This window comes from Dipodomys ordii, unplaced genomic scaffold, assembly GCF_000151885.1.
Source record: "Dipodomys ordii isolate 6190 unplaced genomic scaffold, Dord_2.0 Scaffold32, whole genome shotgun sequence".
In the NCBI taxonomy this organism is placed as follows: Eukaryota; Metazoa; Chordata; class Mammalia; order Rodentia; family Heteromyidae; genus Dipodomys; species Dipodomys ordii.
The window spans coordinates 3,387,748-3,407,413 of record NW_012267248.1 but is presented as its reverse complement, the minus strand read 5'-3'; the positions used below and the strand labels follow the sequence as shown (position 1 = coordinate 3,407,413).

Genomic DNA, 19,666 nt, shown 5'->3' with positions numbered 1-19,666 from the left:
TGATTTAGGAAGGAACAAATAAAAGGATTAAGCATAGTTTTCCCGTAAGGGATGATCTCTTAACCCCTTCCCTTTAAAACTTTTAAACTTCTACTGCCATGAAATTGGTTTTTGTGGAAGTTTCTAGAAATACATGTTTTTTGTTAAATTGAAATGCTTGCACCTTTATGCATAGCTATTCACAAGTGAAAAAGCTGAGGAAAAGCACTTTAAAAGCTTTCCTTCTTGTATTATGGACTGTGTGGACTTGGCTCACACTGTTCTGACATTAATTTCTGGCTCAGGAGATCTGTTAGGTGTGAACTCTTCTCTTAACAAACATGGCTTACTTAATCCTCTCCATAGAGACAGTATGTGTTTCATTTTAGGCTGTTCTGTAGTTGGAGTTTTAATCCTCTGTATCTGAAATTGATATACTGGGGTGTTGGTTATGGATTTTGACTACAGGAAGTGATAAGGACAGGTATTTTCTGGAGTTTCATACAGTTGTGTTCAAACAGCCTACTTTATTTTTTAGTATTAAAGAACTAGGCACAGCAGTGTTTAACTTTGCTAGAGTTTAACTGATGTCCTTGATAATGATGTACTTAGACCTTGTGTATAAAGAGCTGCTACCTGGCTGTAGCATCTGTCTCCCAGACACGATACCACCCAAAGTGACAAACAGACACTTGTGGCCACTAGAGAAGTCTGGTAGATTTTACATTAAGTGTAGATGTAGCAACAAGTATGAAATATTTCTAATTTTTTCATTTGAATTATGGATCTCTCATTTACACTTTGAATATCAAAATCAAGCCAGCGTGTGTATGTGAGTTTGTAAATTTCATATATGACTTATGGATAATAATTCAAAGATCAATGGCATCTTTAGAAGATTACAAGTAAAGCCAATATTTGAAGATAAATTTAACCTGACCATCATAGAGCATCTTATTACAACAAATTACCTTTTTAGCCTTAACTAAGTGCTTTAGAATAGTACAGTAAATGATGTGTTTCTGCACAACTGAGAAGGCTCCTAGTTCCTCCTAAGTTATTGCCTACTTCTGGTCATCTAAGTATACCCAGGTATAATACCTAGTGCTGCTTCACTCATCTCTTTAAGAACCAACTGAGGCTGTCAGGGTTCAGTGGAGAAATAAAACACAGCCCGCCCCCCTAAACTGATAACTGAAAATATATTTCTGATTTAATATTTAAAGGAAGAATGTAGTTTGAAATTACTTTCTTGTGGTAAAACATTTTTATTTCATCTGAAACATAGCGACATAAAAATTATACCTATTAATGGGCTTCATGTAATTCTTTGACACATGGATAGATAGATAGATAGATAGATAGATAGATAGATAGATAGATAGATAGATAGATAGATAGATAGATAGATAGATATTCTGAGCAGAATCTTTGAGCTTTTCACTTGAACCTATAAGTCAAAGAAATATCAAGTGTTCTATTACTATTTTATAATGACGATCCATGATGCTTTTTTGTTTTCTTTTGTGCCAGTACTGTGGCTTGAACTCAGGGCCTCTTTCTGTTGGCTTTTTTTATTCATAGCTGATGATATTGTGTTCTCCATTTCGGGCATTTTGCTGGTTAATTGAAGATAAATGTGTCTCAGATTTGTCTGCCTGAGCTGGTTTCTAACTGTGAGTCTCAGTCTTAGCCTCCTAACTAGTTAAGATTGTATGTGGAGCTTTCATTAGTTTTGATGTTTTCTGATTAAACTTGTATCTTTCTCGTAGAAGTTAGTTTTGTTTTATAAATTTTTTCTATTCTCATATCCAGGTTGAAAGGATTGTTGACAAAAGAAAAAACAAAAAAGGGAAGACAGAGTATCTGGTTCGGTGGAAAGGCTATGACAGCGAGGACGACACATGGGAGCCTGAGCAACATCTGGTGAACTGTGAGGAGTACATTCATGACTTCAACCGCCGCCACAGTGAGAAGCAGAAAGAGAGTGGCCTAGCTCGTGCAAATAGGACCTCTCCCAACAATGCTAGGAAGCAGATCTCCAGGTCCACCAACAGCAGCTTCTCTAAGACCTCTCCCAAGACACTAGTGATCGGCAAAGACCACGAGACCAAAACCAGCCAGTTGTTTGCTGCCAGCCAGAAGTTCAGGAAAAACACAGCTCCGTCTCTTTCAAGCCGAAAGAACATGGACCTCGCAAAGTCAGGTATCAAGATCCTTGTGCCTAAGAGCCCCATTAAGAGCAGGACCTCGGTGGACGGCTTTCAGAGTGAGAGCCCTGAGAAACTGGACCCAGTCGAGCAGGGACCAGAGGACACAGTAGCGCCGGAGGTAGCTGCAGAGAAGCCAGTTGGAGCTTTGTTGGGCCCTGGTGCCGAGCGAGCCAGAATGGGGAGCAGGCCCCGAATACATCCACTAGTGCCTCAGGTGTCTGGCCCTGTGACCGCAGCCATGGCCACAGGCTTGGCTGTTAATGGAAAAGGTGAGTGCTTGGGTAGGCTGCCATAGCTGTTGCTCTAAACTATGGGCAGTGACTCTGAGGGTCCTTCTCAAAAGTGGGAAAGTGTCTGCAAGACCTTTGGGAGATCTTACCACCTAACTTTTCTTTCCTCCTGGTTTTTGGTATTTGTCTTTTAAGACAACACCAGCTGTCTCTGCCACCCTTACTGTCTCAACACACTGAATTGCTCTAAGCAGTGTCTTGCAATAAATATGTTGTAGTTTTTTGTTCATTTTTTGAAGTAGGTAGCTACCTTTATATATTCTTAGACATTGAGTCTGATGTTAAGAACCTACCTTCAGTTAAGTGTGGCTGGTATTGATTTGCAAGCTATGCCTCTTGTTTAGCATGCCCATTTGAGTAACCAGAAATGCTTTTAGCATTTCCTACTGGAGGTTCAAAAATAGTTCTGTTTTGCTGTGTCATTCAGGCGGTCAGGTTTTGCTGTTCTTGTTTCATAGTAGGACTGCATCGAACACTGTTCCTGTGTTATCCTCACCGTGCCCACTTCTAGGATGTACATCTTCCTTGGTTGTGATATGACCTACCCATAAATCCTTCTCAGAACTTCCCCACAATTTACACAATATACATATTTTTCTTAGCCGAGCCCCACTGAACATGCCTCACTTTAGGCCTGGGTTGTGTCTTAAACTGCCGTAGGTGTGCTGCTAGGGATAACAAAGGTCAGGTCTCATACATGATACACATGTGCTATATCACCTAATAGTCCTTGCCACAGCTATCTGATAGCTCTTCTGTTTCCTGCCATTGACAGCTCCCATTCATTTCCTGTCACTATTGCACAGGCTGGTTTCCACTAGCTAAGCTGATGAGCCCCCTCCTGACTGCTTTAGGGAATGACTGCTCCTGAAGGCCTGTAGGCTGACCTGTACCTGCTCTGTTGGTACCAGGACAGAGTGCCCCTTCTTCCTCCATCACCTCAGGAGCTATGGTTCTTTAGAGCTCTGGCCCTTTGTGTTGAGTTTTCAATTGCGCACTCATGCATGTGCATATGCATATGTATCCTTCAACCCAATCCCAGTAGAATAGTGGAAAATGAAGTGCTGTTGATTTGCTGAAGAGCCACTTTCCTCCACAGAGAAGTGTTCCTCTACAACATTGTTCTAACTGTGCATTCAACAGGTTTTCATTTAGGGCTGCATATATTCTGTAATCTTGGATTTCCTTTTGGGCAGAAAATTGCCATCTTGCTAGTAATATTTTTTCAAATACATACAACATGAATACTGCTCTTCGTGCTCCAAGTCAGCTCTCACCTGGGACAAGTACATTTGTTTATAGGTGTGATAATTGCCCTTGAACTGGCCTGTGTACATAAACAGTTTCTTCTCTCTTACTCATTTGTATGGGAAGGACCATGGAAGTTTAGAAGTGGAGGAGATTGTCATCCAGGCAGAGAAGTTGATTCTGGGAGAAGTGGTTCTGGCACAGTGAGCTGAATTCAATGAGATAATCAGAGTTGTGTCCCAGTTTCTCTTCCTATATTTTTCCCTATTCTCGTTTATTGCCTAGATGGAGAACTGGCTGCACCTTTATTGATGACAGGGCAGGCATTGGGTTGGCAACTTGGACCTGACTTGTATGGCCTATAAGCCAAGAAGGGGTTTCACATTTTCTAATGGCTTTTTAAAAAATGAAAATCAAGAGGATATTTACCAAGATTTGAAATATAAGAAACTAAAACGTAGCCAGGTACTGTAGCTTATACCTGTATTCCTATCTTCTTGGGAGACTGATACTGGGAGGTTTACAGTTTGAGACTAGCTGTGGCAAAAATAGTTTGAGACCACATCTCAACCAATTAAAAACTGGGCATAGTAGTGGAACATCTGTTAGCCCAGCTACTGGAGGAAGCATCAACAGGAAGATTTTGATTTAGGCTGGCCAATGCCAAAAAGCCAAGACCCCATTTGAAAAGAAATGAAAGCAAAAAGGACCAGAGGTGTGGCTCAAGTTGTAGAGTATCTGCCTAGGAAGCATAAGGCACTAGGTTTAAATTCCAGTACTGGGGGTTGGAGTAGGGAGAGTAGACAGAAAAATTAGTGTCCTACATAAAGTTTGATTGGAATGTAACTGTATTCCTTTGTGTATGAACTGCAGCAGGATGTTTGCCTAATCATGCTAGGTCCCTGGTCTGGAGAGTAGAGTTTCAGTTTTGTTATTTTAGGAGGAGCAGAAATGGCTTCAGGAGCTCTGTGGTCCCCCTTTTATGGTCCACAAAAATGGTGTGCGTGTGTGCTCATTTTGGCAAAGATTCACAAACTTTGAGCCAACATGGCTTTCTAGTCCTTTTTCACTAAACCTAGAAGCTTTTACTGATTACTGCTTCCCACACTGCTTTGCTCCACTCATGTCCTCCAGGCAAACATTGCTCTTGAGTAATGTCTTTCACAAAGGAAACTTGCCCTGGGCAGAAGCCCCATTTCTTTATATTTCGTATATAAGGAAGCTAATAGCTCCTATTTGAATATGATTTTGTTAACTTCCTTATGTGAAAATGTCCGTAAAGTACTTTAAATTTAAACCAAAAGTGACTTGTTAAGTATAAAATCTTAAGTTATAATGGAAAAGAATAGGTACCTCCTCCCCTGGGGGCCTCCTGACATGTTCTTCTGAATACACGAGATGGCAAAGAAGGTGGCTCAGTTCCTTTGCTTTGTAGTGCCTTCCCCCTTCCTGTGGCAGAGAGCTACTTCATCATTTGTCTACTAATGCGTAAGCTCCAAGAAGGAATGCCTCTTCACATCACTGCCTGATAAGTAGCAGATTCTGTGTAAGCCTGTACATGAAATGATTCCGATGGAGTGAGTGTTCATTGAAGATAAGATTGTGATGAGCCCTTAAGGGCCCTAGTTCAGAGCAAATGGGAAAGAGAGCGCCTGGGAAGAGATGTTCTTGAGATGAGGAGGGGTCTAGGCCAGAAACAAATTTCTAGAAAGCTAAGTATTTCTCTTTCTTGAATGAAGAGAACACATACTGAAGTTCTGTTGATCTATGTACAGCAAATTTTAAAGCCATTGTTTGTTTTTCCTTCCCAGATTAATTTTAGTACTTTGTAAGAAAATTGATGTGTTTTTCTAAAATTAATTGAAGCAGATACCACTGGAATCATTGGGAAATGAACCATCTCCTATTCCATACGTTAATCATGGGTTTATTTATTTTGGGGGGGTATATTTGCCTCTAGAAACAGCAAATATTTGAGTATCTATGAACAGGAGGGAATGTTTCTGAGGATGAAACAAAGGTTTAAAAAATGAACTGATAAAACTGCATTACAATTCATGATTTCATGCCAGTCAGAATGGCTATCATGAAGAAAAGTAAAACACAATAAATGCTGGCCAGTGTGGTGGAGAAGAAAGGCACACTTAATCACTGTTGATTGAAATATAACAGTGTAGCCACTATGAAAACCACTATAGTTCTCTCTCTCTCTCTGTTTTTTATAAAAGGAAGTACTATGTGATGCTGCTATACCACTCCAAATGAACCAGAGTCAGCATACAATAGAGATTCTTGCACATCCATGTTTATTGCAGCACTGTTAACAATAACCAAACTATGGAATCAACCTATGTCCATTAGTGGATGAATTGAAAAAGAAATATATATAAATATATATATATGTATATACACACTGGAATATTATTCAGCCATTAAACAAAAATTATGTCATTTTCAGGAAAATGGATGGAAATGGAAATCATCATATTATGCTAAATAAGTTACACTCACAAAAACAAGTATAATGTATTTTCTCTCAGTTTAAAATAGTCATGAAAGTAAAAGGGGCATTACTTGAAAAGAGGAAGAGGACCAGCAAGAATTGGGGGGAAAAAGAAAATGGGGACTTAAATATGATGAAAATAGCCGGGCTTTGGTGGTTCGTGCCTGTAATCCTAGCTACTCAGGAGGCTGAGATCTGAGGATCATGGTTCAAAGCCAGCCCAGGCAAGAAAACTGGAAGTGGCGCTGTGGCTCAAGCAGTAGAGAGCTGGCATTCAGCTCAAGAGCCGAGGGACAGTACCCAAGCTCAGAGATCAAGTTCCATGACCAACTCCCAAAAAATGATTAAAATATATACATGTATGAAAATTACATGATATAATTTTATGCAATTTCTCCCAAAAAATGGGAGAAATTTTTAAGTGTAATGGATGACTTGTCTTTTTCTTAGTTATCATTATAGTAAGTGAATGGTGATTTCTTGCTCTAATTGCTTAATTAGTCCTACAAAAGTCTTTAATTGGTCCTACAAAAGAAGCAATTACTTTTTTTTTTCCTTGGTGGTGGGGCCTGAACTTTGGGCCTGGGCACAGTCCCTCAGCTCTTCAGCTCAAGGCTAGTGCTCTACCATTTGAACCACAGCACCACTTCCGGCTTTTCCTACTTATGTGGTACTGAGGATTTGAACCCAGGGCCTCATGCATGCAAGGCAAGCGCTCTACCACTGAGCCACCTTCCCACTAAGTTGTGGATTGTCATGACTATTCTGTCATGAATTTATATAATCAGTCATTATTCCACAAGTAGGAAATTAAAAAATGATAGCAGCAAAATTGAAAGAACAGAAGTAAAGAATAAACTCTACCATTGTTACTATGTAGATGTGGCTGGTAAACATCCAAGTAAAAGCCAAGAAATTAGGAAAGTTAGTGACTGAAAAGACCTTTCCATACCTTCTTTCCTTAAGGATGTTCATTTTGGTTTCTTCAGAGTATGACTTCATCTTGAGAATGGGCATAGATAATCTGGCTCTGTGTCTTTTGATTCCTAGGGAACCATAACCACCACTGCAACAGAACTCTCAGAAAAGGGACCAGTGAGTATTTAATGCTCCAAAACTGACCCTGGGGGAAGGTAAAGATGTCAGGATACGTCTGAGTCTAGAGGTAGCTGCAAAGGCAATATCTACTTGAAAGGAGCATTAGAAGCCAAGTTAGAGCAGACTAACAATTGAAAGTATGTATGAAAATTTGATTCTTTTTTTTTAATCTCACTTTGGAAACAGCAAATATTTGATATCACTTCCTGTGTAAGAGGCCCACACTGAATATATCCACATGTATTACCTCAATTATTCTTTGTTTAGGAGCTGAAGTTACTAAATTTAGGAAATCTAAAAACAAAAAATAAAAACAGACCAAGAATAAACCTTTTTTTTTTTTTGCTTTTTTAAATTTTATTTTGTGAAGATGCTGTACAGAGGAGTTAGTTACATGAGTAAGACAATGAGTACATTTCTTATCCAGCATTGTTACCCCTTTCCCTTTTTCTTCTACTAAATCCCCCACCCCCGAAGTTGTAAAGTTCATTTCCAACATAGTGTCTTGTAGGTATCATTGTTGTAATGGGTCATCCTCTGTCCTTGTTTCAGCATTTTGTTCAGGAGTAAATCTTTGCCACAAGCATACCAATATGTATCACTATTTCTAGTTTGGTTTCTTAAGTGGAGCAAGTGATTAGTCAGAGTATATAGACCTATGATTTTGTTCCTTTTCATGTTTTCAATTTTCTCACACCTTGCTTGAGCCCTTGATATAGTTCTTATTGAAGTATGACCTTCCCTTTTGTAATCTCCCATTTTATTTAACAGTGAACTAAAATGTAACCTGTTCAACTAGCCTAAGCAGTGTAGGAAAAAGAAAAAGAAATGTTACCCAATTCTCTTAGATTCTGTAATTGCCAGGCCTGTGAATTAACCTTATAAAAATACAGATAAACAGGAAAAAGGGACATACATGTTTTATTAATATTTTTAATTTTATATGCTCAGAGGGGTGCTGCCAGAAAGAAGAAACATCAGAAAAGGATTAAATGTCAGCGCTATGCTGTTTTAACAACAATCAGTAAACTATGGAGAAAGACAAGAGAAAGGCCCAGGAAGGTTTGGGCCTCTAGGGGTGGCAGGTTGTAAGAAAATCAAAATAAATGCAAACTAATAGAGTACAAAGCCAGTTTTTAGAAAGGCATATTTATGCAGGTTCACCTCAGTTGAATCTCCGCAGTGATGAGGGTGGTTTTTCTGATGTTAAAGACAGGGGCATCTTTACAAGTGAAAATTTATGTATAAAGGCAGTAGGCAGAGCCTATTGCCTTCAACTCAAAATAATCCGTGTGTCAAAGCAGTGTATTTGAGGTAGTATATTCTGATTCAGTCAGGGTATGAACTTAGCCCACCTTTGCCTAGGGAAAATGGAGCATCAGGACTGACCAGCTTAAACTGTGAGGGGAAGCACCTTCTCAGGGACTTGATCGTTCCTGCCCTTCAAGTGTTGGTTGTACAGGACTGCAGGCAGTGTTTAGCCAGTAAGCCAGTCTCCAATCCCCATTGCCAGTCTAGAAACTGACTTGGCACATATGGTACTCAGGCCCATGCCAGCAGCACCTGGGAACCTGTGCCTAACTCCTAAATTGGAATCTCAAGTCAGAGGTTCAGCAATCTAGCAAGCACTCAGATGATTGTGGCACTTGCCAAGGTTTTTGGCCTGTGTTACATTTTTATTGCAGTTTTCAGCTCTGTAGAGCACTGTGTGAACTCAGTAAAAATGATGTCAAATGATTCCATTTACAGTTTTTTTTTCCCCCAGTCCTGGGGCTTGAATTCAGGGCCTGGACACTGTTTCTGAGCTTTTGCCCAAGGGTAGCAATCTACCACTTGAACCACAGCATCACTTCACTGAGGAATAGAACCCAGAACGTCATGCATACTAGACAAGCACTGTACCTCTAAGTCACATTCCCAGCCCCATTTACAGTGTGTTTTAAATTCTTACAGAATGAGATCTCTCTCTCTCTCTCTCCCTCTCTCTCTCTATATATGTATCTATGTATATATATACACATATATACACACATCAATATCAGTAAGTATATTAGACAGATTGGCACATATTGATATTGATACATATTCATTCTACATCCTCCACCCTACACTCTTGAAATTGCTTAGGTTAGCATATCTTTGTAAAACAGTTATACAGTTATACATGTGATCTAGCATTGAACTACATCATTCTCTTCCTCCCCTGAACCCCCCCCCCCCCGCCTTTACCCCAGCCCTAGCTGGGGTATCTTTACTTGTATTTTAACTTAAGATGGTCTTTAGGTTTTTATAATTTTTTTCCCTGGTACTGGGCTTGAACTTAAGACCTCTTGTTCACTTGATTGTTGCTCATGGCTAGCCCTCTTCCACTTGCACTATACTTCCAGCCCTCTAATTCCTTTATAATATAGATTTTAATAAAATAACGCCTAATTTAATTCGTGTCCTCCCTTACACCTTCCAAAAAGGGGGGAAAAACCTACCTTTTCTTACTCCAGAAATAACTGCTGTTGGCAGGTTTCTTTCATTTTCTTTTTTGAGGTTTTTATTTTATTTTATTTTTTTGCTGCTTGGACCTAGCCCATATTGAACCTATCATCTTTTCTCAGCTTTGGAATTGGGCCTCTCCACCATCTAGATGACAGTAGTAGTCTTAGCATTGGAATGTATCCAAAGTCCTCAGCCTCACCCACACACATCCCACAAAGATCCTGTAGTGTTAATGCATCCTTTAAGTGAAAACCATGACTGTATACACTGGGGTGCATCGTTGTCAGGATCTTCCTCCCTATAAATTTTAATGACGTTACAACTGCAGAAATGTTAACACATATCTTACTTACAAGAAAAGTAACATAAATACCAATTTTTATACAGGTAATTTAGCAATACTTGGAGCAAAATGGAAAGTTTATCATTATTTCCACTGAGTGCCCCAAAAAGAACATAAAGTTTATATACTTGTCTGTTGCTAAATAAAATAATACTGCTAAAATGACTGGCATTGCTGGGCATCAGTGGCTCATGCCTGTAATCCTAGCTACTCAAGAGGCTGAGATCTGGGGAACGAGGTTCAAAGCCAGCCCAGGAGGGAAAGCCCATGAGACTTTTGCCTCTATTTAACCACCAGAAAACTGGAAGTGATGCTGTGGCTCAAGTGGTAGAGCACTAGCCTTAAGCTGAAGAGCTGAGGGACAGCGCCCAGGCCCAGAGTTCAAGCCCCATGACCGACACTTCCCTCCCCCCCCACACACACACAAAAAAAAGACTGGCATTTTCATTTTGCATTTATCTTTGTGTCTTAGAGGATTTTCTGGTTTAAGACTCTTCACTTCAATTTCAAACTTTACATGTGTATCTCATGCCATACACTGGCAGGCAACTACCTCTTCACAGGGGAGTTTCTAGAAACTCCATGCCCCTTCAGCACATACCTACTGTGCTCTTGTATGTCAGACTTTGTGCTGAGTGCTGAGCATTCAGAGATCATGACACCACCCGTGGATTCTGGGAGTTCCTAGCCCGCTGCAACAGATAGATGTTTCTGGTCATAGGAGTCCATTTGAATGCTTTGTAGTTGAGAGAACCACTATTCACCTCACTCATCGCCAGATCAGGCCAGGCCACCCCATGGCATAGAAAGTTACAGCCAACAGTTGTAGGCAGCATTCCTTAAGGCAGGAGCAGTGTGGGAGATGGTAATAAAATACTTGAACCCACCTACTCTTACTGGAGTGGTGACATCTAATGAGATAAACTGTCTTCATAAAAAAGTAATTACCCTAATATAGTAAATACCCATTTCCTCTGGTAATAAAGATCTAATATAACTGACTCTCACCCTAAGACCATAAATAGAATCCACTGAAGCATTCCAAATAGAGAGTATTAAAAAACATTAAGCTTTACCTGCAAAGTATTTGTATATTTGGAATTTTTTCTGAACTCTATGTTTGCTCTTCAGAGCAAATAAGTTTCTTACTTGTTCTTGTGCCTACCCTTTCAGCCAATGACACTTTATACGCAGGTTTATTTATGATCATCTGGTTCCCTGCCACAACTGTTGCTATTTAAGAGTTATTTGTGCTTAAAATTTTAAGTGGGGGCTGGGAAGGTGGCTCAGTGGTAGAACGCTTGCCTTGCATTCCTGAGGCCCTGGGTTCTATTCCTCAGCACCACATAAGCAAAAAAAAAAAGCCAGAAATGCTGCTGTGGCTCAAGTGGTAGAGTGCTAGCCTTGAGCTGAAAAGCTGAGGGACAGCACACAGGCCCAGAGTTCAGGCCCCATGACAGACCAAAAAAATAAATAAATAAGTGGGAACATACAAGGTTCTTTTTTTTTTTTTTTTGTCAGTTGTGGCACCTGAGCTGTGGGCCTGGGTGCTGTCCCTCAGCTCTTCAGCTCAGGGCTAGTGCTTTACCACTTGAGCCACAGTGCCACTTCCGGCCTTTTCTGCTTGTGTGGTGCTGAGGAATCGAACCCAGGGCCTAATACATGCAAGGCAAGCACTCTACCACTGAGCTACCTTCCCAGCCCCCATACTAGGTTCTTAAATGTAAAGTAATCCCTTTCTGCCTGATCACCCCAAAGTATGTTAATATGTCTGCCATTGCAGGTTTTACTTGGGCCAACAGGCATGTAAGGGGAAAAGGGGAAGAAATGTTAAATGACCTTGTGTTTTGGGGACAGATGGTTGTGTGGGAACCCAACTATATTATCCATTAAAGAGTGTAGTGGTAGCTGGGCGCTGGTGGCTCACACCTGTAATCCTAGCTACTCAGGAGGCTGAGATCTGAGGATCGCGGTTCAAAGCCAACCCTGGGCAGGAGAGACTGTGAGACTCCTATCTCCAATAAAAAAAAAAAAAAAAACACCAGAAAACTGAAAGTGGCGCTGTAGCTCAAGTGGTAGAGCACTCACCTTGAGCTGAAGAGCTGAGGGACAGCGCCCAAGCCCAGAGTTCAAGCCCCATGGCCAACCCCCCCCCCAAAAAAAAAGAGTGTAGTGGTAGGGGTTGGGAAGGTAAGGTGGCTCAGTGGTAGAGCGCTTGCCTTGCATGCATGAGGCCCTGGGTTTGATTACTCAGTACCACATAAGCAAAAAGCAAAAAAGCTGGAAGTGGCGCTGTGGCTCAAGTGGTAGAGCGCTAGCCTTGAGCTGAAGAGCTGAGGGACAGTGCCCAAGCCCAGAGTTCAGGCCCCATGACCGGACCCTCCCCGCCCCCCCCCCCAAAAAAATAGTGTAGTGGTAGACTGCAGCTCCCTTCTATGAGCAGTGATTGTCACCAGCCTTTGAACTTAGAGATGTAGACCCTTTGTCCCTGTGTCATCCGCAAGACCTCCTGGTGAACGCTTTCTGGACACAATCTTAGAAAGATGGCCACTACTTTCTATGGCAGCACAGCTATCAAAATGATTGAGAGTCACACTCTTACTGAGGATCCCGACTCTGATGATATGTTTGTGCGTTCCTGTGTTCTCCACCCTTCTCAACCTAATGAGAATGCTAAACCTACTTGGGACTCTTGGTTAATCTGAAGGACCATTTATGGGGCTTGTACTGCCACCATCTCTCTTGGGACAATCCTGAACTGTCCTCTTGACAATTTTTAGTATTTTTCATCACTTAGGAGGGCTGTGTTTCAGTACCTTGCCTGAGATGGTTTGCTTAGTACACTGAGAGGAGTGGTAGGCATATTGAGAGGCAATTTGTAGGAAAGGAGGGACTGTTCTATTAAAGAGCAGTAGTAATGAAAGGGGAAATGGTACAAAATGGGATTATTACATTCATGAAGCTGTTTTCTCTGCTTGGGTTAGAGCTTTCATGTTTAGGAACCCTTCACTTCCTCACTACTGGCTTCTTAAGTGTTAGTAACCTCATAGCCAGATCTTGCATTTGGGCCATGATTTGGATGTAGTTTGACTGTGTCTTCCAAGTGTTAATGTGTTGGGAGTTTGTTTCTCAGAAATAGTAGCTAGAGGGAAGTGATTAGGTATTGGGTATATTGAAACAGATTAACATAGTGCTTTGGTTCCCTGGTGTCGATCTGTCTCTTCTCCCACATCTCTCTCATCATTCTCGTGTTCCTACCATGATGCCATGGTCTCCTAACCAGAGATCAGCTGATGAGGACTCCAGGCCCTTGTGGGCCTGCTAAGTAACTAAATAAACCTTTTTATGTGTTACTTAACCTCGGATAATTTAGTATGGTAATGGATAATGAGCTAGTATTGTTCATTTTTACAAGACCATTTCTCTTGCTAGCTATAATCACTGGAATTCTTTGTGTCACTAGGGCAGTTGGAACATTGATAGAAAAAAACTTAATTATGGTAAAAAATTAGAATTATACATGATAAGACAGCATAATCTATGAGGAGGGGTGCCTACAGTTTTCATTTAAGTGTTATATTGGCAATGGGATAGTTGCATTTTCTCCAGTCATAAAAGTGCCTCCCAGTAGAAGGGTGCTATGAATTTCATTGAATATAACAGCAGACATTCTTACTTGAAGTCCATAAAGTAAATGGAGATTATTTTTCATCTTGCCAATATTTTAAATGATCGCATGTTAACATTTATAATAGTAATGTTTCCTTCTTGAATAACAATTTCAGGAAAGCTTAGTAGTTTGCATAGTTGGGATTACTTCTAAAGGTTAAATGACATTTTGGTTTTGTAGGGGGAACTGTGAAAAAGTGAATATTATGTGTGGTACAAAAGATCACAATGTGTACTACTCTTGCTGGTATTCTATGAGCATGGCTGTTTCTTTGTATCTGTCTTTCACAAACTTTGAAGGTACAAAGTCACCCAGCCCACAAAAGCTTGGAACATGTGACATGTTACACACAGTATCATTTGAGGTACAGTGTTTACAGTCTCTGGGTGGAACCAATGTGTTATGGACTATGAAGGAAAAAGTAGAAAGCAGATTTCTCCCATTTCTACTCTTAAATTTGACTTCAGAGTTCTTCCAGACAAACCTCACTTGACGAAATGAACGTTGTAAAATACAGGAAGCCCTTTGTATGGTTACCTAGATTACCACAGTTTTAATAGCAACAAACCAAGAAGAGTAGTGCAAAATCACCTTAAGCTGTGTTTTGTTGTGGTTTCGCTGGTTCTATCTAGGGGAACAGATTGCCCCCAGTGAATTTTGTACTTGGAAGATATCCACATGCCAGGTTCTGGTAATGTGTTCTTGATCTAAAGTATCTCTCCCCCCCCCCCCCATTGTATAAGTCATTTAGAAGGACTACGTAACATACAATCTAATTTGTGTGATTTCTAGTTTTCACAAGGGATTCTCTAATACATATTTAATAGGGAGTTACGCACTGGGTTTTCTTGATTATATGGTCTGTGTACTGCTGTGATAGCCCAGGATAGCCCTTTTCCACAAACCTGAAAACTGAACCATGTTACTGTTTAATAAGTCCAAGTTAGATACTACAGATCCTCCAGGCTCCAGTATGACAGGTGAATGAATGCACCAGTGAGCTGGACTACTGCAGACACAGGGTGTCACCTCTGTCTGGAGCCTGGGAGGTGGGGAAGAAAGCACAGTATGTCTCAGTAGACTGGCATATATTTCCTTGATGTGTAAAAGAAGTGAGATAAATGCTGACTGCCAGCATTTGCTCTAGTGCCATGTTGATCTAGTAGTTAAAATTGATCGCAAGACTAAATTTTAAGCTGGGCACTGATGGCTCATGCCCATAATCCTAGCTACTTAGGAGGTTGAGTTCTGAAGATCAGTTTAAAATTAGCCCAAGCAGGAAGAAAGTCCATGGACTTCTATCTCCAGATAATCACCAGAGCTGAAAGTGGGGCTGTGGCTCAAGTAGTAGAGCTGTAGCATTGAGCAGAAAAGCTCAAGGACAGCACTCAGGCTCTGAGTTCAAGCCCCAGGATCAGCATGCATGCATGTGTACACACATATGCACACAATACACACACCTTGAAATTCCTATGTAATGTTTTATTTTGTATTTATGATACTCACATGTAGCTTTTTGGGTTTCATGTTGAGACCAGCAATTTTGTGTTGGATTTTAGTACTGTGCTGATGATGTGAGCTTTGGTTCTTTCAGTCTTCCTCAGTGATTGTCAGGACCATGGTTTAGAATCGTGACTGCAGACCATCCTTGGGAAACCTTGCAGCTAGATTGGTGGTATAGAAATGACATAAGGAAATGTTTCATTTAAATTGTTTGCTTAGTTATTTTGTTTTGCAGATTAAGCTAGCTACTTTGTGCAGACATATGTCAGGATTTCTCTGGGGACATTTGTCTTTTGTTGAGAGACAGTGCTTTTCCGTAGACCTTATAAATGGTACACCTTGGACATGAAGGCCAGCAACCTTCATCCCTGACTCTCCAGGGTTCTAGGATGTTTTCTCAGTAAAATCTTCTACTAGTTTAAAATACTTCTTACAAGGTAATGCCCAATCTATGAACTTTCCTCAGTCTTTTTTCTCCTCTTAGCAGAAATGAGACTTTAATTCTCATCAGAGCAACCAGTATCTCATGTAGTTTGAATCCACTACAAATCCTCCAGCCCACTTTGTGTTTATACATCCAGCTCTTCTGCCCTTTTCTGGTTAAGGCTGTGATACCTACTAACTGGAGATAACTTTCATGGCATGTGGTCCCCTTCCATATCTGTGTAGAGGCTGTGTTCTTTGCTAGGTTCTATTTGTCTGGTTCTCAGAGGTTTCAAGACAGGTTTGGAAATCCCCCTACCCATGTACAGATATGGTATGCTAAGTATACGAGCAAAGGGTTAGGATTGGATGATAAGATGCCCCATGCCTTTCATCTGTATATAAATATGTATGTGTCATGCGTATGTCACATGGTATATGCTCTATTTGCATGTTATATGCATATGTGTGTCGTGCAGTTACTTGAGCCATACCTCTAGCCTGGCTTGCTTTCTGATTATTTTGGATGCAGATGGAGTTATGTGAACTTTTCTGCCCAACTGGCTTTTGAATTACAGTTCCTGGATCTCAGCTACCCCAGTAGCCTTGTTTTAATATTTTAAAATAATACATATTATTATAAGCATTAGGGGAAAAGAAAAACTCTTGATTGCTTTGTAGTCCGTACTAATCCAATTCTATAACTGCTGCCTCCATCTCTAGCTACCCAAGCCAAGAGCCATCCTCACCTTACCCCATAATCTCCCCCCCCCACCCCCCCGGTCAGTTGCGGAACTTGAACTCAAGGCCTGGGCACTATCCCTGAGCTTTTTTGCCCAAGGCTAGTGCTGTATTACTTCAAGCCACTTCCAGTTTTCTGATAGTTAATTGGAGATTGCAGTCTCACAGGTTTTCCTACGCTTACTGGCTTGGAACTGATCCTCAGATCTCAGCTTCCTGAGGAGCTAGGATAACAGGTGTGAGCCACCAGCTCCTTGCCCCAAATTCTTAGTATCATCAAGCTCATACCACCCCATGACCTCTCATTGCTACCCTCCAGGCCAAGCAATTGATGTCTCTTTTTTTAATTGCCATTTTTCAGTCAATTCTTGCAGTTAACCACCTGAAGTGTACCTTAGATGTAAATTATATATCATATATATCTTACGACTCTTCCTTGAGTTTTTGATGTGCTTGAGATAAAATTCAAACTTCATACTATAATCTATAGATCACTGTAGGTTTGGTCCTTCATTGCTTACTCAGCTTCTTCGCTTTTTAGAATTGGCCAGTTTCTCCTCCCTCATGGGGTTGTTTTGTTTTTCAGAACTGAGGACTGAACTCAGGGTCTGCTCTCCCACTCAGCTAAATCCTCAGCCCAACTGGCTTTATTTTGTTTTAGTATTATCTTTAAGTAGTTGTACAACAGGATTTCAATTCAACATGTTAATTTCCTTGTGGTTTTGCACATATATCCATTTTCCTTCCCATTCTTTTTTATCTGGTTAGTTAACTCTATATTCCTGTTGTCAGATCATTGGTACTTTCTAGAAGAAGCCTCCCTTGACTGCTCCCTTCCATCCCCTCTTCTTCTCTATCTTGCAGCTTCTCAGCATTCACCTGTGGTTATATCTGCATGCCTAGCATGTTAAGCTGTTCATTTAAGCTGTAATCCATAATATAATACTATCTATTCAGCCCTATAGGGTCAGCACCTTGAATTATGCCAGCCTGTGGTTACCTGCTCAGGTTAAGTTGTGGTGCTGATTTTCTTATTCTCTTCCTGCTGGACTAAGTTTCTAGAAAGCCAACTCCATGGTTTTATCCCTATGTACCTTGCCAGGAGAATTACTCATTGATGAATGAGTGCCTGACTCAAAACACTCTTGACCACTATGTGCCAAGTATCCAGAGGTCCATTTGGTGTCACAAATATGACTGTGTCATTGGTATGCTGTCTCCAGAGCCTGGTGCTTCCCGAGTAGAAACCAGCTACAAAGAATCTGTAACTTAGCATAGCATGTATGTGCCCCAGTACAACTGGAGAGAAAGGAGTCTCGTGGTTGGAGAGGAAGTTGTGTCTGGTTGAGTTCTACAGGAATATTATAAAGAGAGGGAAGGATTGATTGGGTTTGTAAGGTGGCAGTATTGGGAGAGATGAGCTGTGTAGAAGGGAATCATGAAGAATTTCTGGCAATTTATCTACCTCTAGACCTTTCTTGAAAAAGGATTTAAGACATCTTACAGTGTGGAAGTACAGTGTTTTATTTTAAGGAAGACATCAAGACAAGTAGAAATGTAAACATAGTAAGTTCAAAGGTATTATTAATCCAGAAAATTGAAGCCTTGTTATCGAAGATTTCAGGGGCAGTAAATCTGCCTTGGAGTAGTGGAACTGGGAAGTAAAGCTCCACAGCAGTCACATATAAGGAATCTTCAGTCCTCCCTCTCCCTTACAACCCACACTGGCTGAGGGAGAGGTATTTGTTTAGACATTGGGACTGGGTCATGTTCCAAGACAGATAGGGTCCGAAGTGGCTGTTTAAGTGTGGTTTAGGAGTAGGGGATCTGCAGGAATCTCCACTATTACAGGGCCATTAAGTCTGCTTATTCCCTAGGTATCCACACAGAGCCGAGGGGCCAGCTGCTCATCTGCTTACTTCTAGGTGAAGAGGGAGAGGTGATGAGCAAGAGCCAGCCTCTCCCCCTACCTCCCCACCCCCCAGTGTTTATCTACAACTAAATGAGGTAAGGGAGGTCTTGAATGAGGCAGGATTGTTCATGTGATCTACACATGATGTCTGGAGAAGCCATCAGGGCCTTATGCTGGAGAAGGTACAGCTCAGTTTGTCATTTGATCTTGGGGCCAGGGGGACTGGGCAGCCAGAGACTAGAACTTACCAAGATCATGCTGATAGAATAAACCTTGAAATAGGAGTTGGCATATGAGAAATATTAGGAAAGAAACCACACTGAATAGAAACATGGAAAATAGTCCTTAAAAGCTCTGCCATCACACAGCCAGTGAATAAGAAGTGAGAGAATGGCAAGCCTCCTCTTCCCCATTTTCAAGTGTGTAAATATCATAGCTAACTTTGTTACTATGGAGAACCAAAAGTTAACTGAAGGGTGCACATGAGGCCCTGTGTTCCATCCCTAGCACTATTTTTTTTTAAAAAGTTTACCACAGCAAGGAAGCTGAGATCTGAGGATCACTGTTAGAGCCACCCTAGGCAGGAAAGTGTGAGATTCTTTATCTCCAATTAGCAAGTTTAAACAAACAAGCAAAACAAAGTGGAACCTGGGGCTGGAATGGTAGGGTACCAGCCTTGAGTGAAAAAGCTCAGGGACAGACAGCAACCAGGCCCTAAGTTTAAGTCCCCAGTATTTTCACCAAAATAAAAGTTAACCACTCTGATGCTTTATACACAAAGTCCACTTCTTTAAGTGCTCCTTGAGTTATATAATGAAAATAATGCAATTCTTTTCAAAAAATTAACATGGCCTAAATTTGGAAAGGCTATGACACTAGTCTGAGGAACTTTAGGAATGAAATAAATGCTTGCTGGCCTTTGGCTTGCTTTTGGTCCTAAAGTTGTTGGCACATTTAAAAAAAAAACTACTAAAAGTTTGAGTTCACAACATTTTTTTAAAATAATGTTTAAATTATACATTTTAATATAAAAATAGCTTGTATCACATCAGATTTTCAAGCCCACAATATTGTAGATATAACTGCATCAAAATTACTGATTTTAAAATTTGCATCAAAGGACTTGCTACAGCCAGCATTAAAGACACCTCACTGGGTTAATTGTGATGTTGATGAATGCCAATTTTTTTCAAGTCCCTATTAAGAGTGAGTTTCCAGTCCATTTGGCAGAGCCTCTTTTAAATCCAAGAGAC

The 19,666-nt window shown here is 40.7% G+C and overlaps 1 protein-coding gene across 1 annotated transcript in view; it reads left to right on the top strand.

Moving 5' to 3' along the window:
- Window positions 1-581: 581 nt before the first annotated feature.
- Cdyl (chromodomain protein, Y-like) overlaps window positions 582-19,666 on the top strand; it is a 60,205-nt gene continuing 41,120 nt past the window's right edge. Inside the window, exons 1-2 of the mRNA XM_013016616.1 lie at window positions 582-656; window positions 1,795-2,461. Of these exons, the coding sequence (XP_012872070.1) occupies window positions 582-656; window positions 1,795-2,461 (742 nt within the window). The remainder of the gene's footprint in view (window positions 657-1,794; window positions 2,462-19,666) is intronic.